Source organism: Xiphophorus couchianus, chromosome 19 (genome assembly GCF_001444195.1).
Source record: "Xiphophorus couchianus chromosome 19, X_couchianus-1.0, whole genome shotgun sequence".
NCBI lineage: Eukaryota > Metazoa > Chordata > Actinopteri > Cyprinodontiformes > Poeciliidae > Xiphophorus > Xiphophorus couchianus.
Genome location: NC_040246.1, coordinates 13,277,611 through 13,305,460, shown reverse-complemented (window position 1 = coordinate 13,305,460; position 27,850 = coordinate 13,277,611). Strand labels below are relative to the sequence as shown.

Here is a 27,850-nt window from a genome sequence, read left to right as displayed (position 1 = left end):
TCTCCAAAATATGAAAAAGTAATTAAATACATAAATTTTCATCATTTATGATAAAAATTGTGAGATATATGATAATCATAGATCTGGACGTGCATACAGACCTAAAATTAACGAATTCAATGTGGTATATTCTCTTAAGTGACACTATTTTTATAAGACTACCAAATTAATTTTGCTACTTCATGCAGTTACAGATAATACGCTGTAGATGGAACTGTTGCATCATTAACTTCCAAGCACTCAAACTAAAAAGAAAAACAGATCCTTTCAGCCTTTCAGAATAAAATATTTTATTTGAAGCACTTTGTTTTCACTGATAGACACTATCCAATAGCTCATTTGATAGCCCACTTCAAATGCCACAAACAGGAACCTATTTTCCAGTTCATCACAGTAGATCCAATCCTGCCAATTCATACAAGGAGCTCAAACAATACAGAACCCAGCTAGGAAAATAACAAAAACCACATCATTTTGTTACCTTTACAATCACAAACCAATCTATTCCAGTAATATACCAGCATTAGCTTTCATAAAAACACTCAGTGTTATTGCAGCAGCAATGAAATACTGGAGACAATCTAAATTATGAAAGAAATTTAGAGAAGAACTTGTGTTAATGTGTACAGACACAAGAGCATGACTTATCATCATCAAAAGACAAAGGTATTTTTGTATGTGGAACCAGTGAAGGCAATGGATTGACTGTTCAGTAGCCCTAGGATATTGGTGTACCTTTGAACTGAAAGGCCTGCACCAGCAATGTGAAAGCAGCCAGGAAAAGCCTCTAAAGGGGAGAAAATATGAAGCTGAGTTTGTAAGACTCAGGTTCTTTCAAAAAAGGGCTATGGCTTTTGTAAGTCACAGAAGATTCAAGATACTCTTAGTTTTTATTTCTGTTGACCCACTCGAGTTCACTATAAGCAAAAATATTGAGTTCTGAGTGTAAAAATAAGTCGCATCTATTTTGCTGTGCTTTGACTATGAAATTATTCATTCATAATGGGTTAAATGTTTGCTTAAAATCTGTTTTTGAGAAATATTTGACTTCCCTCAGTCACATTTCACCATTAATTAAAGATCATTTTCAAGAGATCCACCTGTAATTTGTAACTCATTTGCATAGAGCCCGCTTTTCTATCATTCATTAAGCACACCTACACTGTTTTAAAACAGTTTTCAGTTAAACACTGATCATTTGTAACCGTAATAACATATCAGATATATATTCTATATAACAGCTATTCTAAATACAAAAGTGCACCAAACAAATGTGAACATAAAAGTAATAATAATAATAATAATAACTTTCATCATGTCATTTTCTACAGACACAAATACTGTTGCATTTATTAAACATTAAAAAAAGAAAGTTTCCTTTTAAGGCTTGACCTTGTAAATGCAATAAACCACCATGCAAATACGCACATTCCATTGCAAGCAGGCAATGAGACACCAAGATATAAAGCTGACATTGAAGAGAGTATGGAAGGTCTTCTACTTATTGCAGTTTTTACTAACCCATGATAAATGTGTTATTCTGGATCTCCCTCCCACATGAACACTTGCACTCACATATTATGTGACTTTTTCAGGCTTTTCAGGCAAACTGAGGATAAAAGGAAAAAGGACACCCTTCGCCTCCAGAGGTGCCTTCAGTGCCTCCTCGACAAAGTAGGCGTTCTCCTCCTCCACCACAAACTGCAAAGTCTGGCTTTTGTTCACACAGTAGATGCAGTTCCCTATAACGGCACACCTGAATGGTAAATGACTGCCTGGCCTTTGTGATGCACAGTCGTGCCACATTTTCACAATAGTGTTATACTTGAAGACATTGATCCCCTGCTCTCGGTTCACGTCAAAGCGGTAGATGAAGCTTTTCAGTGCCACCATGTCGCTAGATTTCTTCCTGCTGTTGTTGTAGGGGCACTCCTGCCACTCATCCCTCTTTGGGTCATATTTGAGCAGGCGGTAGAAAAGGGAGCCACCCGAAACGTAGAGCTCTCCGCTGCAGGTGGTGGCTTCATGGGCCACTGCAAAGGCTCCCTTGGGAAGGGGAGCAATCATCGTCCAGCGGTCCATTCGAGGATCATATTTCTCTACTGTGAACAAACATTCCCCTCCAATGGCATACAGGCTGCCATCCATAGATACAAGCTTTAGTTGTGCGCGTGCCTGGTTCAAGGGTCTAATCTCAGCCCAGCGATTGGTTATTGGGTTGTAGCAAAAGACCTTATCTGACACTTTGCCTTTGTCCCCATAGCCACTTATCCCACCTGCCACAAACAGGTAATTGTGCATGGTGCAAATACCGCAGCCTTTAATGTTTACGTCTTCTGGCATCACAGTCAAAGGTCGCCAGTCATTTTCAGCTTCACTAAAACAGTAAATCATATGGCTCTCCTCTGAAGACCCAACAGACAAAGGACTCTGTGGTCGGCTGCCACAGCGGCTTGGTGGCCGGCTACCAACTCGATCAAACACGTCATTTACCTCTGCAACCATTAAGGTCTTTCTCCCCTCCATTCTCTTCTTCAAGACCAGATCCCTTTCAGACCCAGTAAGGCGTCCATAGACTGCAGGATCCTTGAGGATCTGAAGGAAGTTGTCACTCATGAATCTATAAGCAGTCTCTTTCAGTTCACTAAGACGCTGTTTCTTGGCAATGGTCAGAATCTCATAGCAATTCTCCGATGTGATCTGCTCAGACATGGAGTCCATGGCAGCCTGAACGGCACAGGGGATCTGCAGGACTTTAGCTCCTGTGATGACGTCAACCACATTGTCCTTACTAACACTGATCTGGGAGGTGTAGATATAGTCAATCAGTGTAGACAAAGTCTTATAACTCATGCCCTTCACTTTCAAAATGTTCCGCGACAGACGTGCTTTGAAGTAGTCACTCTTCTCCGCAAGGATGGACTTGTGAGCATTGATAGTCTGCCCACCAACTTCAATGACTAAATCAGGTTCTTTTTTAGGCTGTGTTACATCAGCTTCAAGACTGCTATCACCGCAGTCTTTTGGTTTTAGAACTGACCAATCAATTTTCTGTTGGGTTTGATTCCCAGGGGAATCTAGACTAAAAGACACTTTTGCTCTTGCTCCATTGCGGAGTTCATCATTTGCACTATTTTGGTGCAGGCCAGCAATGTGATTGGACTCAGCAGAGTCAGCATGAGGAGAGTTATTTGGCTTTCCCATATCTGTAGAGAGCTGATCGACTTTAGGGATGTAGGAGCTGCTTCCTTTTGCATGATCACAGTGGTTGTTCTCTATTGGTCTTCCATTGAGCAGGTACTCCTGCTCAAACACTGGAGGAGCACTGAAGTCTGGGTCATTCTGCAAGAGCCCCTGGACGAAACCTGGACATACATTCCTATTTTTGTCAGTGAGTGTGACAAGGTCAGGGTTCATGGTGTGGATAATGGCATCAGCCTCCACAGTGATTGTTCCTCTTTCCTGTCTGTGACCCTCGTTCATATCACTCAGCTCAGGCAGTGTCTTCAACAGTCATGGTGACGAATCAGACAAACTATTTGGTCTGTTCTTCTCTCTTACTCTAAAAAAAGAGGAAAAAAACAATATTAAGCCAAAATAGAAGTAATGGAAGGTGCTGTGAAAATGTATCTGGTATCTTAGATTTCTTTTATTTCAGTTTTATTGTCACACTAACATGTTCAGATCAAATAAATTTTAATACGGACAAAGACAACCTGAGTAAATATAGAATGTAGTTTTCAAGTCACAATTTAATTCATTATAGGAGCAAACGCTATCCAAACCAAGCTGGTCTGTTTTGGTAAAGAACGCGGTTCACAGTTCCATTAGATACAGAAAATTGTCCATGTCCTAAAATGGAAAAGAAAGCCTAAACCATCACTCTACAGCTACCATGTTTGATTATAGGCATGATGTTATTTTTCTGAAATGCTGTTACATTTGCAATGCGATACACAACTTCCTATTCTAATGTCTTGGGGAACACATGATGTTTTTTGACCAACAAGATATGGGCCTTTTGTGTCAGCTGTAGTTTTCACCTAGGAGGTCTGAAATGGATGCCATTTTTGCCTAGTATTTTTCTTATTGTTAAATCAAGAACATTCAGCTTAAGTGAGACAAGTAAGATCAGCAGTGCTTCAGATGATGTTCTGAGCTTACGCACCAACTGGATAGGTTATTGATGAATTGAAAAGGAAATTTGGTAGGCTGGCAACTTCTGGGAAAATTAATCTCAGTCATGTTTTCTCCATTTGTGAATAATGGCTTCCTGGGGCTCCAAAGCCATAGAAATTGGTTTGTGATGCTTTCCAGACTGATAGCTGTCAAAGACTTTGTTTTTCATTTGTTCTTGAACTTCACTTACTCTGAGCACAACGTGTTGCTTTTTGAGATCAGTCTGCCTACTTTATGCTGTCAGGCTGGCTTCATTTCAACAAAGTCTCGATTCTACACGTGTTAGAACAATCAGGATTTATCATTGTGCAAATATAGGGCCAAATGGATTTGGATGACTCTCTACTTCAAAATTAGATTTAAACGACCTTTCTTCAAGTGACTAAAGTAACGGTGTGTGATATTACTACTCGTTTAATAATTTGAAACATTTAAGTGTTAAAACATAAGAGGGGGAATGCTTTTCCCCCCCACAGCGACGCAAAGGCGTCTTCATTCTCTTAGAGGCGCCCTTTCTTTATAAAATAACCCCATAAATCTGAAATCTAGGTTATTTTACATCAGAAATGAACTGTTATGAAGCCCAACACTGAAATGCGACAGTAACGATGATGAAGTGAAGCAGTTCCAAAACACATTCGGAACATACTGCCATAATTACTCTGTCCCTTATATATGTGGTAATCTAGAGACAATTAGAACGCATGCGCAAATTCAGTTGACTCGGTAGTAGTATAAACCTGAAATATAGACGGCCTACATATTATTATTTTTTTTACAAAAAGGCTGTAATGTATTCTACTGTTATGGCGCTGATAATATTAAGATAATGTAGATTTAATACATATGAGAGAGGAAAAATAATGGATTACTGATCACGATGAATCAAGAGTATGGGTGTAAATCCATTAAAAATAAACTGACCTACCTATGATCCGTCTGTGAAACAGGTCGGCACCAGCAGCGTCTCTGGTAGCCTCTCCACAAAGCTGAGTTACGTAAGGCGGCACGGATGAAGCAGCCACTCTGTGCTCCCCTGAATGAGTTTACTTTCACAGTCGGGTTATCCCTTCCGTTCAGGATTTATCGAGATCTCCCGTCTACTCATAGAACTGGTGCATTTCCCCAGATCCCAGACTCAGCCGGGGCTCCGTAGTAAAGGGGAAAAAAGGCGAAGCGATTAAAGACCAGCTCCAGGTCGCACCTCCTCCTCATCAACATCGCCGTGTCATTTCTTCCACAAGCTCGGAGCTGCTGCGCACATCAAGCGTCCTGATTTATTTTTTTTCGTCTCCTCCTGAAAACGACAGTTAGTTTTCTCCCACACGCCTCCAGGTTGGACAGTGGGTTTTGTTTTCTTTTTCAAAGAGTTGACAGGAATGAGGTGGCGATTATTGATCTTAACTCCGCCCTCTTCAGACGGTATTAACCCCACAGTCAACAGGGCGAAGCTCTCCAATTGCGGTGCGCACTGTGGAGGCGTCCGAGAGATGTGACATTCCATTACGCATCTAATCTGTCATGGACACCATAGTAACTGAGGAAAATTATGGGTTACTGCTGTATCTATTTTTTTTTTTTAGAATATTAAACCCAATTTATTTCAACTCAAAAAGTGAAACAGATTTTATAAAAGTTTGTTACAGTTTAATTTATTTCAAGTGTTAAGTTGGTTAATTTAAATTAATATTGTTTGTAGAACATATAGAATTTAGTTTAACAGAATTTTTGCAGACATATCATGGTCTACACAAAACCATGCCAGTGATTGATGACTTTATACAGATTACCAGCAGAGTGTGACTAAGAAGGGTAAGCCAAAATACCTCATTGCTAAAGAAGTTGGCCATTCACAGAGGCCCTATTCAAGAAAACTCATAGAAAGTTGAGTGGAAGGAATAAGCACAGTCAACAGGGAGTGGAGAGACACAGAGTCTGAGTTGCAGTGTTAGGTTTGGTTGGACATTTATGGGAGAAGGCATCATGTCCTCTGCTGGTGTTGTGTTTTATTAAGTTCAGACTTAAAAGTCTGAATCTATTGTCAAGAGAATGTTGAGTGATAACAGCTCTAGTAATATAATAATAAAATAATTTCCCTGCTGGGATGAAAAAAGTAATTCTATCCTATTCTATAATGCAGTTGAGTTACAACCAACTGTAACTCAACAGGGTTTCTTTCACACCTCAGCAGAGCAACATGTTGCATCGATCCACTTATGCAAAAGAGCCCTGAATTATAGTCACTTACAGTAATACTACTCTATACAGTTCATAGACATACTTTCAGTTGGGTGGCATTTATAGACTAAAAATCCTCTTTTTTTGATAATTTGATATTCTAAATGTTCAGAAAACTGAACTTTGGAAATAATCCTGAAGCTTACAGCTCAAGGCAACACAAACCTTACTTCTATTAATAATTACAATATTAGAAGTTTTATGAAAAATATTTGCTTCAGCACAAATTATTGAGGATAAACATCTCATGACAGCAAGGGCTTCAAAAATAAAGGCATCCAGAGTCCATAATAAGGCACCCTTCATGAAAACACCTTAACAATTGGCCTTAAAAATAGAGGAGCTACAGAAAAAGCATCACACAACTATTAGGCCTGTGAATTAGAGGGCAAAAAGAAAATGAGCCTTAATGTCAAAAGCTGAGAACAAAGGTTTGTTGAGCGCTGATACGGGCACACAGACTTTCATCATGGAAACCTCAGTGTTGGAAGGAAAACCAAAAAAAGCCTTCCAGTCTCTGAAATGCTGGGCAAACTAATAACCGGGTTAGTCTTTTGGTTCACTGAGAATGAATTAGCTCAGTGTTTTCTTAAGTTCATGTCCACCCTACAAAACTATGATATGCCCCAGCAGTTTGTGTTGGTTTGGGCTGCAGTGTGGGACTGATTCCAGCTTGAAATTATATTTTTGGTCAAAACAGGTAATTTAAGGAAACATGGTTGTTGTGCAACCTTGAATGTGGGCGTTGAGAGAAAGGAAGCCTTGACCTGCTTCTGTTGCGAAGCAGGAGAAATCCCGGAAGAGCCGTATCAGACTGAGTTCCTGCAGCCCCCTCAGGCACATTGCTAGTCTTGGCATGTACTGATTGCTGCACACAAGCACAGTAGAGTACAAGGCTGGAGTGAGTGAAGAAGAAAAGCAATACTGACCCTCTGTTTAGGTCTTTGTTTATCTCTTAATTCAATCAGCTTGCCAACTCTCCTCACGTTTTAAACACAGGACTGAATGTAAACAAAATGTATTATTTCAATGCATAATGGAGGAATATTCTCAAAGCTGTTTGAAGACAACTTTACAAAAGTACTAAAGTTTGCTTAATAAAACACTGTTTATAGAATTGTTAATATACATAAGTACATACAAGCGTTTTCAAAGTATAAATCCTTTTATCATTTTTTAAATATATGGGAAACAAACATGCATTAAGGCAGAAAAAAAAGAGAAACCTTCTTGGTGATAACATGTCCTCTGTGAACAGAAACCTGGCCCGCCAGGGATGCTTAGATGCCTTCTTATAAAAATTCAACCATCAGAACTTTGCTTATTTTTTATAAATCCCTTTACAGAAAAGTCAAAGTTCTCTCAGCTCAGACACCTAATCCTGATTTATTACACTTCAGATTTACAACTCTGATCCTGATGGGTGATCTAATCCATGCTGAGGCTGTTTCAAAGCTCCATTCTTACCTTGCATACCCTCCAAGCCCCAGTCATTACTTAACCCTTACCTTTCAACACTGATTTAAATACTGCAGTCTAGCACACACACCCGAGAAAATTAACACGATTTAGCCACATCACAGATAAACAAGAAACACAATATAAAATTAGAGACTTTTCAGTTTTTTTCCAAGATAATTTCCGTTTTTTACAGTGCAGTGCCTTGCAGAAGTATTGTACTTGTACTTTTTCCACATTTCGTCTTATTACAGCCACTAACTTCATCGTCTTTTACTCAAACTGCTCAGTCCATCATTCAAAGATTGAAAGAGAGTGGCACAGCAGCAAATTTAGCAAGACGTCGCCTTCAACAAAAATCGTCTCTGGAGGAGGTGCAGTGATCCAGAAGTTTTAGAGATAATCTGTTGATAGAAATGTTAGTAGCGAACTTCACAAATTTAGCCTTTCTGGAAAAGCAACAAGAAGCTAGAAAACCATTGTTGCAGGAAAACCATAAAAAGGACCCTCTGCAGTTTGCAACAATCTGTAAGGCAAGCACCAAAACCTAACCTTCTGTCCCACAAAAGTATATGTGGAGGCACAAACTGACTCTGTGCATCAGACTAAATACACAGAGAGCAAAATACTTAAGAGTGGCGCAGAGGTTCACCTTCCAGCAGAACAATGAACCTAAACATGCAGTCAGAGCTATAATGAAATGGCTTAGATTGATTAGCCATTTATGTACTAGAATGACATAATCAAAGGCAGACCCAAAACAATTTCCCAATCTGTGTCAAGACTTGGAAATTGCTAACAACAGATGAGTTCCTTCCAATCACACAGAGCTTGACCTTCTTTGCAAATAAAAACTGATAAGTTTCAGTCTCTAGATGTTAAAAACTGGCAGATTCGAACCACTAAAGACTTGCAGCTGTAACTGAAGAGAATTTCATTAATGAAAGATGTTGAAACCCCATACTTTGTGTTGGTCTATTGTTAAATAGTCCAATTAAATACACTGAAGTGTGTGGTTGTTAAGTGGCAACATGTGAAAAAAGTTTCAGGGGTATACATACTGTTGCGAGGCACAGTAGATTTTTTGACCCATTTGTAGGAGTTGTTTGCATAAACATTAGAAGTGATTAAGTGATTTGACTAATAACCCATTTACAAGGCTGGAATATCTTGGTATTATAGCAGAAGGCAAATCTTTTGGTATAAAATAGGCCATTTAGTTGATGTGATTGATTCAAAATACTTGGTGAAATGCTAGCAGACTGCCATCGGAGGATCGTATGCAGATCATTTGGTTCAACATGAAAAAAGCAAAAACATGAAAAGAAAATATGAGAAAGATTTTGTGAAGTTTTCAGGTATTTAGACTAACACCATTGGGGTTTTGGTGTCACATGTTCAGTAACGGGATTTGCCAGATCATGATGGTGGAGGTGTTGTCCTCATGGCGAGACTGTTTGGTCTTTTTGTTGACTCTGCGGTGGCCCAGGCCTCCAGACACAACTAGCAGAGAGCTGACATCCATCTTGCTGGAGCGGCGCCCCCTTTGGTGATGGGCGGGGTCATGAAGTAAGTCGTACAACGCCCCGTCCTCTGGGCCATGCTCCAGGGAACCTTGGGAGGGAGCTAAGGAACCACAGGAAGAAGAGGACAGAGAGTCCTGAAGAGCCATGGTGGTACAGCCTGCCTCTCCCAGCCACACACCCCTTCCCTGAGGAGGACTGGAGGCTGTGTCTAACACGGGCTGGGTGCTGTCTGCGTCCACAGACTCTATCTGTTGGAGTGAGGAGGAAGGAGTGGAAGATGGCAGGCTAGACGACCAGTTACGCACCGCAGTAGCCATGGTGAGGAACTTGACGGGCCCATTGTGTGCATGTAATGACACCATTCCTCGTCCTAAAGAAAGTAAAAATCAATTGTGGTCTATTAACAAGCTTTGTGTTCAAGTACTTACATATATGAAAAATAATATATAGTGTGCAAACAACAGTTTATGAGAAAAAAAGCCTACTAAAACAAATCGTACTGGTTTAAACTTCATCATTATCCTTGCTGTACTCTACTTTGTACAATACTGTTGAGCAGGAAAGAATACCAAGAGACAATGCAGGGTGTAAAACTTAGTCTTGGTGATATGATCTGGGGTCTGGCACAATTTTCAGTGCCAGTTCCAGGTCATTTGTGGCAAACCTCCCCCATTTGAGGATTCAGGGGATTACAGCGACAAAGCTGATTTTATACTATGGGGGGAATTTCAGTGTGAATGTCAAGAAGTTGTGGAGCCATGATGCTGTTGCTGAAAACTGTGATTATGTGAATTATTTCTAACCCAGAGTTTTCTGCCTTTATTGTTTCTTTTCCATATCCCATCACCCTGTGTGATCTATTTGGCCAGATAGGTTGAATCTACCAATAATTTTTCCAAAGTAGTCTTTTGTGATTGTGTTATTACACACCAATATTGCAATAATGACTTGCTATGCTGTGCAACTCTATTGGAAACAAACCTGGTGAATAATGTAGAAAATGGTGAGCAGGACTGAACTTAACTGTCCCGCTTGCTCTGGGTAGAGTTTTTAAAGTGTAGCATTGGTACTTAAAAGTGTTTGAAGAGTGTATACATTTTTGCAACCTACATGTACTTTTTCAATCCACCAGTTTTGTTTCAAAAGATAAACAATACAGAGGAAGATTAAAAAGTCGTTCTTTAAATCTGTCTAGAACATATTCTAAGATGGATCTAATCAAACTGCAGAAATAAAGTGCAGCTAAAACTTTTAAAATTGTAATTTTCATATAAAGACATTTCAAACCATCCTTTATGAAAGTGTCACAGATGAAAAAGTAGCATTCATTATATTCCATAGCATTTATATAGGCATCTGGGTAGAAAGACCTAGAGAACATCCATCCACTCATCCATCACCAGAGCTACTGACACCCCTGCTAAATCTTGTGATCTTTAAAATCCCCTATTTTAAAGACCATTGGGATAGCCTTTAGATCTGCTCTTCCCACAAGTTTCTTTAATGTTTATTATGAGATTTTATGAATATTCATGCTGCTGGAAGAGTAACTGATGACCAGTTATTAGTTTTCTGGTATGGACCTTAAACTTTATATTTATAATTCCTTTGTATTTCAAATAGCTCATGATGCCAAGCACTGTGCCAAGGTTCCTATGACTTTTGGGAGAGAAAAGGAGCCACACACTCACATAACCTCTGCCATGTGTATCAACAGGTAGTATGAGCTTTTTTTTTTTTTTTTACATGCTAGAACTCAGTCTAAGTCTTATCTGACTAAAGCACATGGCTTTAAAGTCCCATTAGCAACTAGAAAACTCCACATATTTAAAGTTGCTTAGCAAGGACATGGTATGAATCCTAAACATCCAGTTGGCAGGGAGATAGTGTCTAAGGGGAGTTATGTAGACCTGGTTACCCAAGATGCCACTCTTTGCCTTCGTTCTCCAACAGTGAACTCTCCAGATTTGCTTCAACTTCCTGCATATTGTTTGCATGACAAGAAAAACACAGATCTTCATCCAACCTTTTGGTCAGTGGGGACTAGACTGAAGTTGGTCTTTGTGTGTTGTTGTATTTAAGAACCAGGGAAACAACAAGAGATGGATTACTAATTTGAAGTTTTAAGACTCTTAGAATCAAGAGCTGTAGTTATATTTATCTCGTAGAAATTGTTAGGGGAATCAGTGAGAATTACTTAATATGCAAATTTTCTCTCAGTGAGTAATTACTCTAATTGCGTTTTTCAAAATACAAGCATTACATTCACCTACTGCAGTAAAAACACATTTCAAGGCTTTATACATATCTTTATCAGTCAAACTGCTTTTATAGAACAGATGTCAAAGTGTTATACTTTGTTACATTTGACAGTTACATTTATTCATGCATAAAAGATAGGCTCTAAATTATAACTTCATTCTATATTACTTTCTGAAATCTTTGTATCATTTTTTTTGTCCATTTCCAGGATGATGTGAGTGAACGTAAATTAAAGCCCAAATCTTGCACTCATTTTTGCAGCCCTGCTTGCATTTTAAGAAACATAATGCACTTTAGTTGTATGTTACCTGTTACTTTGGGGATTCCTTGTAGTCTGGGGACAGAAAGCGCCACAGTCACTCCCAAGTTGGTTCCTACTAGTAGCAAACCATGGCAAACCAGCAGACTGCCCACAGAGACTCTCTGGTTTCCTGCAGAAAAAGCAAAACAGTTTATTCTTACATCAATTAAAGTGTTTCTATAGTAAATTCAATGATATTTGCATAAAAGAAGCAAGGCCTTGGCAAACACAGCCTCCCACACGGAGTGTCCCCTGGAAAAATGAGAAAAACTGCACAATTAATGGTTCACTTCACCAGAAAAGAGGGACAGGCTTTGTTTTACAATGTGGCAGCATTTTCTGTAGCCATGATGTTCAAAGCTTGCGTGTCTCCAGGGCAACGTGAAGAGGAGTGTGGATAAAAGCAGCCCTTTTCAAGCGCCTGAACAAAGAAAAATGCAGCATTATGGCCAGCTTTGAGTCAAGCAAACAAACACAAAAAGTGTTATGTAACAGGCTGAGTGAAGCGTAATGCTGTAATTAAGGAAGAAGCTCTGCCTCTATTCAGAAAACTTATGGCTATTACAGCAGGACAAGCCGACATGACCTTTTTCTTTCTCTCCTCTTCAGAAAAATCACTGAAGCCTGGTCGGATGGTAAGAGCTGCGATTGTTAAGCTAACAACACCTTTCAGCTAGGAGGGCAGTAAAATCAGCCTGCTGGCAGTTCTTTTTAAATACGTGCAATTCTGGCCATTCAAAGCATAAAATGTTTCATGGAAGCTTTCTCACGCTACAAATGTTTCATTAATAGCTGAATATTTTTATCATATTTGTGGGGATGCAAAAAAAATGTCTTACATTTTGCTAAAACAGTCTCTTCAGTGTCTCCTTTGTGGGAGGTGAGACTGCCATGAGTCATTACTGCTGTAACAGCTTGACTTGAATTTCCTCCCTCAAAGTAATCCTCTTGGGCTTTTGGAAAAATTACTGCCGGTCCCCACCCCCGCTTCTCTAGAGCTGACCCCATCCATGGGGCACACACGCCAGGCTGCCATACTTCTTAAATTCCTGCCAGATAGGCAGGCTGGTAGAGTTTAACACTAACATCTTGCCCACATGTGCTTCTAATGAGGGATCAGAGTCGGGAGAAACACAGACTCCTGGTCAGAGGCCTTGCTCAACTTCCTCCTTTCATAATATTTGGAGTTCCCCACCCAGAGGGTGAACTAAAATAAACCCTATGAGAGCATCAACACGGGCCGGCTCAGGACCCGATCCTGCACGAGAGAACCTCTTTGATCCACACTAAGACCTGACAATCAGCAGCAGGAGGGAGGAGTAGATTTCAAAAATTACAAAAACACGCTCCATCAGCCATTCAGTCAGTCCAGAAATGCCTTGGATCAGCACATTGTGAGTAATTGCCTATTGCTGGACCTGTGACCCAAAACCTTTTCTGACACATGCACACAAAAACTTTTGGGTTACGTTGTTTACCCAAAATAATGAGTTTATGCTGCTGGAACAACAATTTGAGTAGTTTAAACCAGATTGAGTCAAAAATAAATTGTCACCGAGTTTGTTGGGTTGGGAACTGTTTTATATTAGTGTCCAATTGGCCCCTACACCAACAGGTAGTACAATTTTATACACCAGTTGCCATTTTGTCAATTTCTACTTTTATTATCTGATAAACTACATACATGCATTTAGTATATAGTAGTTAACACAAAAAAATAGCTGTAAAACGATTGCAGTATAAAATTTAAACTTGAGGGTGAATTTAAGCAGAAAATCAGAAGAACGTCAATGTTATTAATTTATTTTTTGCAAGAAACAAGTTAAATCAGTACAGCTAGAATCACAAGTGACCATTTTGTAGGAGCATTGACAGGTCTAATTATAGGTGAGAATTCACTTTTCATCCAGCACAGTGCCACCCAATCTGTCTTTTAATCTCAGGGTCAGTGAACAATATTTTCATCAATATGTGTTACATGTCGTTCAAGATGCTTGCAATATTAGTGGTGCAAAAAACAAAGAAACGTATGGATGAGTTATTTATCAGCCCCCTGATATTTGTCTCCCATTAGACCATGCATGGCTGCATATTTAGGTCACACAGCACGAGACAATGGCAGACCCACACCACTGCAGCCAGTCAGCTACCTTCATCGAGACATCATCACAGAGCAATCTGCTGTAATGGTGGACTATCATCTGCAGTGTGTTGGGCTCTCTTTAAAACTATTACTCCTAACTTGACTGTAATTAGTACACTTTTTCCTTCTTCTGTAATGACATGCTTGTCTTGATGCAAATTGCCTGTCCCGGAAATTTAAGGTGTTCAATGGCACCACCAAATGATTGCTGTTGCAGCTTATTAGCCATCTGTGGGAATGTTGCCTGGATAAGGAACCTCTGTCTATTCAGGAGTGACTGATCGAACTGCTCCGACGTGCATGAACATGAGTGGAAGAACTCCACCCCAAAGCTCCTCCTTGATTCAACACTGCACCATTGATAAAGGCAGTCACACTGAGGGCAACACCCCATGCTTTTCCGCCTTTTGTAGAAATAATATTTCTGAATCAGCAGTGGTCTTGGGGGTGCTGAGAAGCCATAATCACATTAAGTATTCTTACAATCTGGAGAATTATACCTCAGTGTAATGTAATGCTTCACTATCTTCTTTATAAACAGATGTTGTTATTCCTCCTCTGTGAATAAATATCAATGTGGTGCAGGATTGCAGGGGAGTCAGCCATCACTCTTTCCTTCTAACACACAGATTACAGTCAAACCATGCAGTCCAGTTTGGCTCAAAGTTCCAGTTGCGTTAGAATTTATGCAAAGGCAGCACAATTTTTGGTCTTGCTCTGTTCCTCAGCAGCCAGCAGTGAAGCACAAATAGCAGGAAATGACAAAAAGCCAGACAAGAGTCTACAGTACTTTTTTTGGTAAAACATCCCAAATTATTGCAGCTCAACCTTGCTTTAGACTTCCATATAGACTGACAATCTCAAATTCCTATATCATTATCAGAGGAAATGGCACTGCCCAGAAGATGAAGGCTTTCATGTGTGTCGGCTTGTCCCAGAAGCAACTTCCTGTGGCTGCATGGATACCATTAACCAATAAAGACGGTGAGCTCCCTCAACCAATCGCTTTTATCACCCACATCTCTCAGACAAAGAGCACTTCCAGTTATTACTCTAAGTAGTGGACATTATATGGAGGCTCAAACAGTACAAACTCAAGGCAGCATGTCAGTTTCTAGCCACGAGGACCATCCTCAGATATGGTGTCTATTATCATGACTCCACAAGGTATAATTTGCTGACATGGATACAGAAATACTGAGTGGATGGTTTGAAGTTTTTAAACCTAAAAGCTCTAATCCTGCTCTTTAACAACACACAAAAGATCATTTAAAATTCCTCACTACTTGTGAAACACAGTAGCAGCTTTGAGAGGTTTAAAAAATGCACACAATTCTGAATACATCTGATGCACAGACTAAAGATACACCAAAAAAATCATTGAAACTGAAATTCCAAAATTTTTCTTAGTCAGTGAATGCACCATTTAGAGTGCTACCAGGTCAAGCTGATAGAAACACTCATTAGTGAGGAAGTTGTTACTAAGTAGCTAAGACTTACTTGGCTATTCTCAGCAATGAGGAAGTGTTTAAAAATGTTTAATAAAAAGATGAAAACAGAACATTGTGACTTTGCCTCTAATCCCAATCTAGATAATCAATGATCAACTATAACATAAGTGTTTCTTGAGGTATATGTATAATAAAAGTACAAAATGATTTAACACTCATGAAATTAGTGGTTTTTAATCCCAAATAGTAACAGGAAATAGTTTTTCATTTTGAAGCTAATGTGTAGAAAAAATAAATGTGTACGATTTTTTTTGTGTAAATGAAATTTAACAAAGAAAAGGAAAATGAAAAAAGTTGTAGATCTGCTTTGTAAATGACTAAACGACATGTGAAATTATATTTAGTTAGGTTTTAATTATATCTCATAATCTGGATATAATTACCTCCGTGAACTTTACTGTTGATCAGCAACCAGCAGTGTAACACAAATACTGTTCATCGAGGTATTTGTTTTACTACACCATAAGATAATGAAGATGGTATGATATTCTATTAATTCATAAAGTAAAAACCATTTAGTTGATACTTATAGTTTTGAAAAAGCAATCTGAATTAGCTCCAATCAGTAACAGGTCAAAGCTTTAGGGAATTGGTGATCAGAAACGAACACAATCTGTGATCGATGCATCTCTGGTGAAGACAGATGGAAAAACAAGAAATGACTAAAAGCAGCTACAACTGTAATGCACCCACAACACCAGCAATGCTCTTCGGCTCAGTGTTTTTGGGTCATGCTGATACAAAGCAGCAGATTACAAGATCCTGCGCAGGAGGTCACTGATGTTTTCAGACACAACACAAGTGATGTAAACCTAATGCTTCAGTTTAAGCTTGGAAACTGTCCTGAATACATAATCATTTATTATAATGAAACTATTAATAGAGACATTAAGATACAATGGTGGTGCTGAGAGACATATCAAGACATGTAAAAACTGTTTGGGTTGAACTCAGTCTTTTTTGGCAGAAACTCCATGCTACTTCCAAAGTCAATGTAACTTGGGTGTTCTTCTATAAAGGCCATAAAATAAATATTTGCTCTCCACAATAAAACCCATCTGGATTCAAATCTTCTATGAGCCATGGCTCATTTGTTCAGATAGCACAGCTTGTTAATGACAGGTTTACAGCTGCACCGCCTTACTCAATCACTGACTAAGAGTTGAGCCTTCATCACAGAATGTTTTAAAGTAAAGGAAACTGCTCTACAAAAAGTAAAAACAAAACAATGTTCCCAGAGCTCTCACTTTTACTAGTATTGCTTTAAACTTTATGCATTTGTCAACGTGTCAAAGCTAATAAAAACCCTAGAAACTTTTATACTTGGGTTTTGAGTCTCTCAATTAATTCCAAAGTAGGCTCTTACAAGCCCAACGTCTTAACAGGTTTATATTTTGTTCATCCAGTACTTTTTAAATGTCACATTTTTTATCAGGTTACTTTTAGACAGTTTTAAGATAGCGGAATCTATCTTCATCCTGAAAGATAAAGCTTACCATTGACATTAGAGAATTGGACAGAAGTGTAAAAAATCAAATCAAATCAAAAAAGCTGTTTTGATGCGAGTCTATGCTGTCAGCTGATACCTGGGTGATGATTTGGGGAACTCCATCAAAATGTGAGAACAAAGTCTCCATCACTGAGTTGGAATTCAGGGACATATTTCAATTTTATTAGATGAAGAAATAGAAGCTGAAACAACTATCCTTTACTTTCCAATTTTAGACAGTGTTTGATGTTTGTTAAGCATACAAATTACTGAGTAAGCAGAAATCAAAGAGGTAGTACACACAGCTGGACTAAGTCTTGAAATCCTATAAAAGACTTTAGACAGAGCAATATATTCCTTCCCAATTTCCAGACCACACAGCGAAGTAAAAACTGGTGAGATTGGCAAACAATACTCTGATATCAGTGTAAATCAATCCAATAAAAACAGGAGTACAAAACATGTTAACTTTAGCTTTTTTCTGCAAAGGAGAAATTTATGCCACAAGTTAAGTCAGGTGAATATAAATATTTTGCTACTGTGGTAAAACTGGCTAACCATAATGTAAATTCAACTCTTTGTATGAGTACAGCAGTGATACTACAGGATTCCTTCCTAAACCAGGAAAGGAGCTCAGGAAGACGTGTTTGATTCTACATGGAAACAAGAAATCTTTAAAGCTTTGTCTTGGAAGTTCAAAAATAATACATTTACAACAACTTAAAAGCTAAATATTTCAGGGCCTCATTTAGTCTTTTTAAACAAGGAATTGCAAATTAGCTTGATTTTCAATAGGATTTAACTCATGTATTTATCTCCATTTTACCAGCTTCACTGTCCGTGTTGATAAAAAGCATCCTCACAGCATCATGTAGTCACACCCATTTTTTACATCACTCTGGTTTGTTCAGGGTGAGGTTCTGTGTTCCTTTTCAGGAATATATAGTGTTTTAAAAAAGAGACGTAAAGTTTATCAAGAAACAAAACATATACTTAATTTCTTTAATTCTATGTTTTAGAAAAAGTTTCATTTAGGTCGACACTACAGCCTTACCAGGCAGGATATTGTTGACGGTTGTGGCGATGTTTATGTCCTGCAGGTGTTCCAAGGTCTCAGTGTGGAAGAGGCGTACAGTTGAACCGGAGCTGAACGCGATCCAAATGCCCACTCCGGCCACCACCATGTGAGACACCACCATGCCCTCTTCCTGGTGGGCCTCCAGCTGCCTCTAGATGATGGAGACAGACAAAGTGATGTTATTATACCCTAAGATTCACAAATTAAGACTGAATAATCTCTTCATTTCATGACTTTGAAATTGAATTAAACCAAAAAGGATTGTTAGTGCCTTGTCTTATGTTATGAATTGGTGCTATGCAGTCAGACTGAATTGGATTGGACACGAAGCTATTTAGACTAATAGGGAAGCTACATAATCCACAAGATCAGAACTATATTTATAGCTAAATACTTGTATGATACAATAACCGTCACAAGCTTTAATTCCTACTCATTAAAAGGAAAAAGAGGCCATTGGCACAAATACTAGAATCTCTGCTGACAATTATTTGCATAATTCTCCTTAACCAGTAGAATAGCACTTATAATATCACCTTTCATAAGGTTGCAGGCATCTCTTTTATACTAGTGTAACTTTTCAGGCTATGACAGTCATACATCCGCAAGTAGAAGAAAACTGGGCTTCTTCCCTTTTCTTAAAGACATCCAATTTATTATCCAAAATACTTCACTTTTCTAAACATGTCCAAAAGTAGTACGGTAGGTTTAAAAGTATTTAGAGCAATGGAGCCATTAAGGACACTAATGGGGCCATTAAGAACATTTATTGTCTCTGACCAAACCCTCCTTTCAATTCACACCGTTTAGCTCTCTGGTGCTCGACAATCCAAACATGTCTCTACTGTTGCCATGGGAATGGTTTTGGTAACATGCCCCAAGGTGTGAATAGTTGTAAAAATGCCTGAAGAGATAAGGCCAGGCTTAACTTTATGTTTGAACAAAGAAACTTGTGGCCATTAGTTTTTCATGTATCACACAGATGGCTTCTTTTAGCCCACTCTTTCCTGTCCAACATGTGTGCATTAGTAAATTCAAACAAAAGTCCCAATTGTCCTTGGGATATAAATGAACTGCTGAGTCTTGACCCAGTGACTTTGCTCTTCTGTGCTGGGTCATTCTTTTGTGTAGCTGCTGTTTAGTTTCTCCATTATAGAGGTCTGAACATTCCTCGCTGCACTGGACTATTCATACTACACTGATGAGCATCTGACTGGGGTGTTTCAGTTTTGAGTTGAACCAATTTCTGTTCGGGTGTTGCTAAATTTAAAATACACCAGGAAATTTCCTCAGTTTCTTGGATACTCAGGTCACATATGGAAAGACAATGCTCAGAAGTCTCTCCCAGATTTTAGCAGGGTGCTAATAAATGTGAAAGGCCCTGTATGTGTGGGGTGTTTGGAGAGCATTTATTTATATTGTTAAATTCTTGCACATTCTTGTTGAATGTGCATGATGAACACAATGCAACCCTCTGAAACCTTGCTTAGACTACATCCACCCTGGCAATGTCAGCGGCTGTTATGTCTGCACACATATTTGCTTCAGAGTCAAATCAAAATAAAAACTCAGTTTTAAAATATTTTAAAGATTTGGACAAACCAGGTGGTGGATTTATTTTATCACATTTTCAGAACTGTCTATTTTTTAATCCATGAAGCTAGACACAAACAACTTCAGATAATATTGAACATTTTTGATTTTGTGTATCGATACCTGTAGTAGCTGTTAGCATGACTACATATTACATAATCTCAAATGCTGCTCAACCAGTGGGTGGATTCAATCTTGGAATGAAGAATCTATGTAGAAGAATTTTAAAGCAAACAAAAACTGATGGTAGAAAATCTGGATGACCTACATTTTATCTTTCCAACACTAGTTCCATGTGTTTAATGAAATGGAGACTTTTTTGTCTCTGCTGCTTTGTCCTCCTTTCTATCTGACTTTTAATTAATACTCTGGACTAACTGTAAGTCCTATGTGAAGAAAAGAGAGCTAACAAGCAGGTGGTCCGACATAATAAGCTTAATGAGGCTAAACCCATTATAAGCAAGCGCATGTCACAAGATTGTTACTATTCCTGGACCCACAGCAGGTGCTCCCATTACACAAACCCATCCGGGACAAACACGAAATGGCATATTCCAAGATTTTCAGGGAAAATTTGAGAAGGAAAAAAGGGCTGCTTAACGTGCACATTTCCTCCTTCTGGAATTTATGATTTTATTTACTCTCCTTATCTTATCTCTTAAGAGAGACTCAGACTTCTTATATTTATAAAAGAGATATGGAAATGATTTTTTGCTCCAGCTTGATTGCTGTTTGATTTACATAAGACAGATGGGAGAGATTGACAGATAAGCAGATATCTCAAACCCAATTTATCTTTCAAATCACCAAGTCTATGAAGAAAAGATTGTTTATTGAACTACCCACACAGGATTCTGGTTGGGTCGCATACCTCCACACAATGTGTGTGTGTGCTGATGATGAAAACTTGTCCACCTGAAGAGGCCCAAAGGTGATCCTCCACAGCCAGCACAGCCTTAACTGGAAGGACTCCAAGCTTCAGTAACTTGGGCTTCTCACAGCTCCAAGAACCATCTGGAAAAGCACACACAACATAGTTTATTCAAAACATTATGGGTTTATTCAACATACATGAAAAGTATAAAAATTAAGAAAAGTAATTAAAAAACCCCATCTTTTTCAATTTTAAAAATCCTTTTCCTAGACAAATTTCTTGATTTTCCCTGCAGTCTACAGAGAATCAACTGAGTTTTATAACCCAAAAGTTCCAAATGTCATGAAACAACTTAAGTCAGCTATTGAGTCCAAGTAACAAAATTATGCTTATCAGGTATGTCATCAGATAAATATATCTAGAAATACAAGTAATATATGAATACAATCAAGTATTTGTAAATTATTAATTATTTTATCACATCTTAGTGTAAGTTCATATTTATTCAATAAGAGTATAATAATTATGTAAATATTTTATTTTATTTTATAGTCCTGTGTTGCAGCAAGTTGTGAATTTATTCTGTCAACCTTAAACACAGCTATGGAGTAAGTGACTTGTCAGTAGTTGACTTGTTACATTTTAGCCAACCAGATGTTCGATTCCATTTGAATAATTATAATTGACTGTAGCACAGGAAATATGAGAAATTAAAATTTACACTACAATTTCAATTTTTAAAAGATGAATTGAACATTTCATTGTTTAGCATATTACCAATCCCTTCATATAAATATAAAACAACAATAATCATAGTTCTATTTAGTTGATAATAAATCCTAATAATAAAAAAAGTATAATTTGGAATTGTTGCACTTTTGGATATCAATAACTGGCCATTTCACTATATTTTTTTCACCCGGACCAAGATCAGCCCCATTCATATTTTCATCCATTATACTTTAAAATCTTGATTGGATTACACTACAGTAATTACCAACTAGATAAATCACAATTTAGGATACATAATCCATTTATTTTGTTTGTAAAATTCCAACAAACATAGGCATCTTGTTTGGCATCTAAACCAGATCTAGTTTTGGAACTACATGTTGAGTCAAAAAACATGGTCAAGGCAAAAATAAGAAGTGAAATGTAATACATTTATTTTTTCTGGAGAATTTCTTTTCTATTAGGATCTTTTAAATGACTGACTAAGAAGATGGGTATGTGTAGTGCATAAACAATGCAGTAACAGTCTATCCATCTTTATAAATGTCATCTGTAAAGGTTACCTGCATTCATAACTCTGCTAATGTTTGATAAGTGGCCATTGATGGTTTTCACAGCGCTTCACTATGAATATAGATGGGCTGTTAAGCCTTAGTCAGAGCCAAGCTGTATCCCACATGCACCTCCTACACACTGTGTTCTGCATGTGCCTGAGTACAGGGTAGCTGCAATAAAAACACCCCGCTGCCTGCAGTAGCTTTATAAATATCAACAGTTCGGCAACTAGAGCATGTACTTGTGAATGCAGTCATAAAATGGAAAGAAAGTGAGCACAACAGACATAGATCACATTCCTTTGGCTAATCTAGACCATGAGCTGATTGAGACTTTGGTAAAATATTTGTTTACAATCAAGGCACAAAGATGGCTATTGATGGAAAGGTAGTGAAATATGTTTTTTTTTTTTTCAGAAATACAGTAATTGCTAAACAAGCCAGAAGGGATTTGCTCGGAATCAATATGGGAACAATGGTACAGTGTAGGTGAATTTATAAAAAAATAAAAAAATAAATAAAAATGTTGCACAGAAAACAAAAAGGAGCAGTAGTGAAAAAAAACAAGACCGAAGTGCCAGCTTTCAGGCTTACATAAGTCCTCTCAGCTGAAGTGTATCTGCCCACATCTTTTACTTGTTGAACTGTTTCATTCCTTCATGTCATTGTCGGCTATACAAAAAAAGAGGATGGGTGCAAGCGGACAACTAAATAGAAATGCTACAAACAATAAAGCTTATTATTCTCTCTAGGAAAAATTAGATATTGCAGGTCGGATGCACACAAAGAAACCAAGCTCATGATGTGAGTTTCTTACTGTGGCGTCCGCCCAATGCTGAATCACTGCCTCCCCCCTTTCTCAATTTCTCACACAGTCCTTCATTTGGGAAACAGCAAACATGGCAGAATGAGGTTGCCAGCTTCAGAAACACTGCATCAACAGCAGAGTCAGATTTCCCATACAGCTTCAGAAGCTCAGCAGCACTGTAGGAATTAGACAGTCCATCTGTTCAGTTGTTTTGATATCCGGAAATTTTGAAAATACCTTTCAAGGAATATGATCTGATTCTATACTCAGCAAGATAAATGATGCATCTGGTTAACATGCAAATAATACAGACATTTACAAAACATACACGCTGAAATGTTTTCAGGATGAATCAATTTTAGTATTAAGCATCATATTCCAGACATGGTGTGAGAATTTTTAGTGGTGTAAAAAAATACTTCAACTGTTCAGGACCAAGATTTGCATCTGGTAAGAAAATAGTCCCATATACTACACAGCTGTCTGGTAACCAGTAAGACTAAAGAGGGGAAAAAAACTCTCATATTCACCCAAACACGGAACCATCCAAAAACATTCCAGAATAGTTGCACACTGATAATTTCTTCCAAGCGAAGTGCAGTTGAATAGAAAAAAAAGGTCTGTAGGCAATAATCCATATTCATCTGTCTGTCTTTGCTTTCCAAGCTCTAGTGCAGCGAAACCTTTTTGATGTGCAGCTTCGCAAAAGTGATTATCTACTTTTAAACGTATCCATTTTGCCAGGTTAGAGAATTCAAGAAACATTCAAAAGTTTGCAAGGTAGTGTAATAATAATGATCTAAATGGCTTACAACAGTCGAAATACACAATTGTGAAGAGATTCAGATTCAGTTGTGTCAAATTTGGAAAAAAAGGAAAAAAAAATAGCATATTTCTACTCATAGCACAATCCCAGACACACATTGTCTGCACCACTATGACAGCTGATGACAGATGGGACAAAACAGAGAATGTGAAAAAGTGTGGGAAGAGTTTGGCTGAGTGTAAGGCGTCTGTACTCGGAAGCAAAGGAGGAAAAACATTAAACAGGTCAGAGTTAATATAGAGGCTTCACCTAGACAACAAAGCAAATGGAAACAGGGCTTAAATACACAGCAGAGAAAACCCCTGACCTCAAGCTACACTCAGAGCCGCTGACTTACACACCTAACATACATAGACATCAAGTTGTAAAACATCAAAGTTTGTCAGTAAAGTATCCAAATTTGAAAAGAAATTCAACCAGATATAGGGCTGTGGCAGAACTTCACAATGTTATGACTGGGTTGTTTTTTTACTGGCTATTGTGTTTGCAAACGTCATTTATTTGCAGATTTGAAAAAGAAGGAAAATAAAGTTTTAAAAACTTTAAATGCTTCTGCAATATTTAAGAAACACACCTTGTGATCTGGAGTAAATGGCAACAGCGCCACTAACCAGGCCAGCATACAGACAGGGCTTTTTATAGACCAGGCTGGTGACTGTGGACTTGTCTGGGGTGAAGAAGTGCTGCAGACGTATTTTCTTGGACCGCTGGGTGCTCTTATACACAATGATACTAAACAAGATGTGTAGGAAAAAGAATTAGAGCAAAACTATTTCAATATACATATTTGTAAGGAAAAACAAAGCGATTCTTTTAGGTGTATTTGAATTGTTGGGAGAATTTCTACATTTTCAGGTGATTTTCCATGTAAGTGAGTGTATTTGTACCTGCCCTCCTCCATGCCTAAGCAGACAGTGGGGGTATCACTGGCCTTTGCAGGGGGAGCATAACTGCTATCTGGAAGCTTTTCACCGTCCTCCTTAAGTTGCTCTGTTGGGACGTAAGCCATGCAAAGGATTCGGGACTCCACATTGAAACACTCCGTCACTTTAGGGCTGGAGTTCTGCATGGCCACTATAGCAATTTGACCCATCTGGTTGGTGCAACTTGCAACCTGAACCAAGAGAGAAAAACCCCCAAACTCCTTTAAAAACTGATGAGCCACACTGCATAATCCTGAAACTTATTTTTGTTATGTTAGGTGATTTGTAACTTCTTCTAAGCCATACAGGAAATGATCTCACCCAGACACATCCATGGCCAACCACAGGAGAGTCAGCTGTGCTTTCTGTGTTTATGAATGGCTCTGGGTTGTGAACAGCACATTCCACCTGCCACAGAACATAGAAAAACATCTCATAAATACATGCATTAGGTCACCATTGACAAAGTCACAGATGTTTGTGGTTTCAACCTAAGCGTAAAAAACTGTCAAACATGTTGAACACTCAGCTCTTCCGAAAAACCCAGGCTTGACCTCTGAATCTCTATTTGTTCTCACCAATTGTTTGTTTAACTGTAAACCTACCAATTACATGCTTGAATTACCCTTTGTAAACCAAGGAGGTACTATGGGTCAAGATTAGACTCACTTTAACCTTAATCTTTAAATGATTTGTTCTATGAGAGCTCAAATTAGCCCGTATAGAGATCAAACCTTGTAGCCATTAGCAAAACTCTCTAACTAACTGAGTGGGTCGTTGAAGTGATTCATGGTAAGATAGGATCACTACTTTATTCTGGCAATTTCATATTACTGCACAACTCAGTGTGGCCTACCACTTTAAATGCATGGTGAAAGATTTATTTTTTCTCTTCTTTACTGAACGATTGTAAAAAGGAGAGAATCAAGCAATAAAAAATAAAAATCAACCAAATGGTGCAATGTGACAGGTTAATATTAAAAGGCCTGCAGTGTTGCTGCAGCTCACCAGGAAAAGCATGCTGCTCCATGTAATGAGGCTGAAGTAGTAGCAGTAGACATTTGAGCTACAGTCTTTACCCCATAAAACTTTAAGGATCTGTTTTGGTGTTAAACTCACAACATGATGTCATTAGGCCTGACTCTGTAACCAAGTAAGCTAACCAAACAAAATCTGGACAGCAAATGAGGGGCTCTGGAAGCTCAGAAAGCTATTAGATGAAGTATTGTAAAATTAACCCTGACTCAACTTAATCCATAAAACAAAAGAATTACAAAATAAAAGATAATCTTCACCTCACACCTGGAAAGACTGCTACAGAATATAAAACCACAGTGTGAACCCTTGCTCTCTTTAAAGGACATTTGAAATGGATGAAGGGAATCTTGAAGACTTGCCATTTTATTAACATTTATATCCTACTTATACCTTCATCAGGTCAAACTAAGATCTAGGTAGAATAGGAATACCTAATTAAATTAATCCTACATTGAAAGCATTGAAAGCATTACAGCCCTGCCTCTTTCCCTGCTGATGTACGAGTATGTGTTTCTTCTGACTTTAAAGTGATGCCAGATTCTAAGAGGTAGAGCTGTGAAAACTTGCTCTCTCTCCACAGCAAATAAAGGATCAGTTTTAAAAAGTGATAGTTTAAAAACCAATAAACTTCTCAATCGTATAGTTGAATACTAACGGAAAGACAAAATCAGCTGTTTGGTATTATTTTAAGTTGTTAAAACACAGACTTTTGTATGGAAACTTAAAGAGCATTACCTGCTTAAAAAGAGCATTACACTGTTTAAAAAAAAACAACAAACAGTCGGCAAGATATGAGTACAATACATAAAAGCATTGTGATCACATTATACATTTGCTATTTAAATCTATATGCTAATACTTTAACGCTCTGAAAACGTGTTAGCTATACTTAAGGTAAATTCTCATTGTACATTAACAAATTTACAAAAAACGTTTTTGGCAATAAATAGATGGATATTTTTCTTTTGATTATTTTTAGTAAGGAAATCTTTAAATGTTTCCTATTTTTTATAAATCCCTGAAGACAAATGTGAAGTATCTAAAATAAACACCATTTATCACCCACATATTTAATAATGGACATTTGTAGTAATTTCTTTGACTCCAAAGGTCTTACTATTTATCAGAAACATTCTTCAGGATGGCAAATCAATCAAACATTAAATGAATAGAATAAAGCTCTCAACTAGCTTACCAAGAATTCTTATTAAGTTTTGCTCACTAATCTACTGATGGTAGCTTCTTTTTTTGAATATCCTTGATGAAAAAACCCCAGGACACCTTGAAAAGAGCTGTAGACAAGGAAACTAACCTTGAACTCTTGCAGTTTTGACATTACCACAGGCATCTGTCGAAGCAAGAGGGGGTGTTTCTGCTTCTTGATATGATTACCATCATCATCTGCAAAGAACCAGCCCTGCAGGTTGTCCTCCTCTGATTTAAAACACAAAAAAAAGGCACACAGGTTATTCAGAGAACAAAGCCATATGTTTTCAGTTAGAACGCTCCAGGGATCACATTGTAAAACTACAATTGTCATCTCAGGAATTCAAAGTATTAGCAGAAACTGCGATTAAGCATTCCGGTTCTCATTGGATGTGCGCAATCTGAACAGGCCCAAGTTTGACTGTTACGTTAAATAAGTAGAAAATAGTTACGTATATGTGGATTCAAAAGGGTCTAATGTGCAACAGACACATGAAAGTACAATACAGTACCTAGAGCCAACTTTGCCATCTGCAGGTTACTGATCCATGACTGCTTGATGGCTGGGCTGAGTGTATTAAACACCGCACTGAAGTATGTGAGCTTACCGGCCCTGCCAAAATAGAAGAGGACAAAGGAAACACACACGATCAGAAAAATAAAGGACTCTGGCTTGCATTTAACTGGAAAGTTATTCAGATAATGTTTAAAAATAGCCATCCATTGTCATTAAAACACTAAGAAATTTAACATCTAATAAAGTGCCTTTCAACTCCTTTTATATTCTAAACCTGGACCAACAATAACTTTCCTAATGTTTTTCTGTCCGTAGGCCATCAACTATATTCACTTTCCTGTCTATGTTTTTGATTACAGTGCCTTGCATAAGTTTTTATCTTCATTGATTTTTTTCCCCTTCTGTCACCTTACCATGAAAAACTTCAATATATTTTATTGAGATTTTATGCAGTCTTGGGCATCATAGGACATAATTGTGATGAATAAATTATATAAACAAAATGAATACATCATAAATGGTTCCTAGAATGAAAAAAAAATCTAAACAAGGTTGGCTTGCCATGTAAAACCTTGTAGAGTCACCTGTTGCAGT

The 27,850-nt window shown here is 38.0% G+C and overlaps 2 protein-coding genes across 4 annotated transcripts in view; both read right to left on the bottom strand.

Annotated features, from left to right (window-relative positions):
• Nucleotides 1-265: 265 nt before the first annotated feature.
• Nucleotides 266-5,658, bottom strand: kbtbd11 (kelch repeat and BTB (POZ) domain containing 11). 2 transcript variants are annotated; one of them, XM_028000772.1, is made up of 2 exons: nucleotides 5,104-5,658; nucleotides 266-3,562 (listed from the first exon to the last, which is right to left on the bottom strand). In XM_028000772.1, the coding sequence occupies exon 2, from the start codon at nucleotides 3,481-3,483 to the stop codon at nucleotides 1,579-1,581; it is 1,905 nt and encodes a 634-aa protein (XP_027856573.1). In that variant the 5' UTR covers nucleotides 3,484-3,562; nucleotides 5,104-5,658; the 3' UTR covers nucleotides 266-1,578. The 2 variants fall into 2 exon arrangements, with proteins under 2 accessions (XP_027856573.1, XP_027856572.1); XM_028000771.1 differs by having other exon boundaries at nucleotides 5,108-5,657.
• A 1,689-nt stretch (nucleotides 5,659-7,347) lies between these two features.
• The window catches only part of arhgef10 (Rho guanine nucleotide exchange factor (GEF) 10), a 48,266-nt gene continuing 27,763 nt past the window's right edge, over nucleotides 7,348-27,850 (bottom strand). For both annotated transcript variants that reach the window (XM_028000492.1, XM_028000493.1), the window contains 9 exons: nucleotides 27,252-27,352; nucleotides 26,846-26,967; nucleotides 24,817-24,903; nucleotides 24,460-24,686; nucleotides 24,147-24,304; nucleotides 20,650-20,792; nucleotides 18,162-18,336; nucleotides 11,972-12,094; nucleotides 7,348-9,771 (listed from right to left, as the gene is read on the bottom strand). In XM_028000492.1, the coding sequence (XP_027856293.1) occupies nucleotides 9,266-9,771; nucleotides 11,972-12,094; nucleotides 18,162-18,336; nucleotides 20,650-20,792; nucleotides 24,147-24,304; nucleotides 24,460-24,686; nucleotides 24,817-24,903; nucleotides 26,846-26,967; nucleotides 27,252-27,352 (1,642 nt within the window). In that variant the 3' untranslated portion in view covers nucleotides 7,348-9,265. The remainder of the gene's footprint in view (nucleotides 9,772-11,971; nucleotides 12,095-18,161; nucleotides 18,337-20,649; nucleotides 20,793-24,146; nucleotides 24,305-24,459; nucleotides 24,687-24,816; nucleotides 24,904-26,845; nucleotides 26,968-27,251; nucleotides 27,353-27,850) is intronic.

Excerpts from the sequence above, each read along its gene's own strand:
- kbtbd11 (XM_028000772.1), bottom strand. The coding sequence starts at position 3,483 with ATGAACGAGGGTCACAGACAGGAAAGAGGAACAATCACTGTGGAGGCT.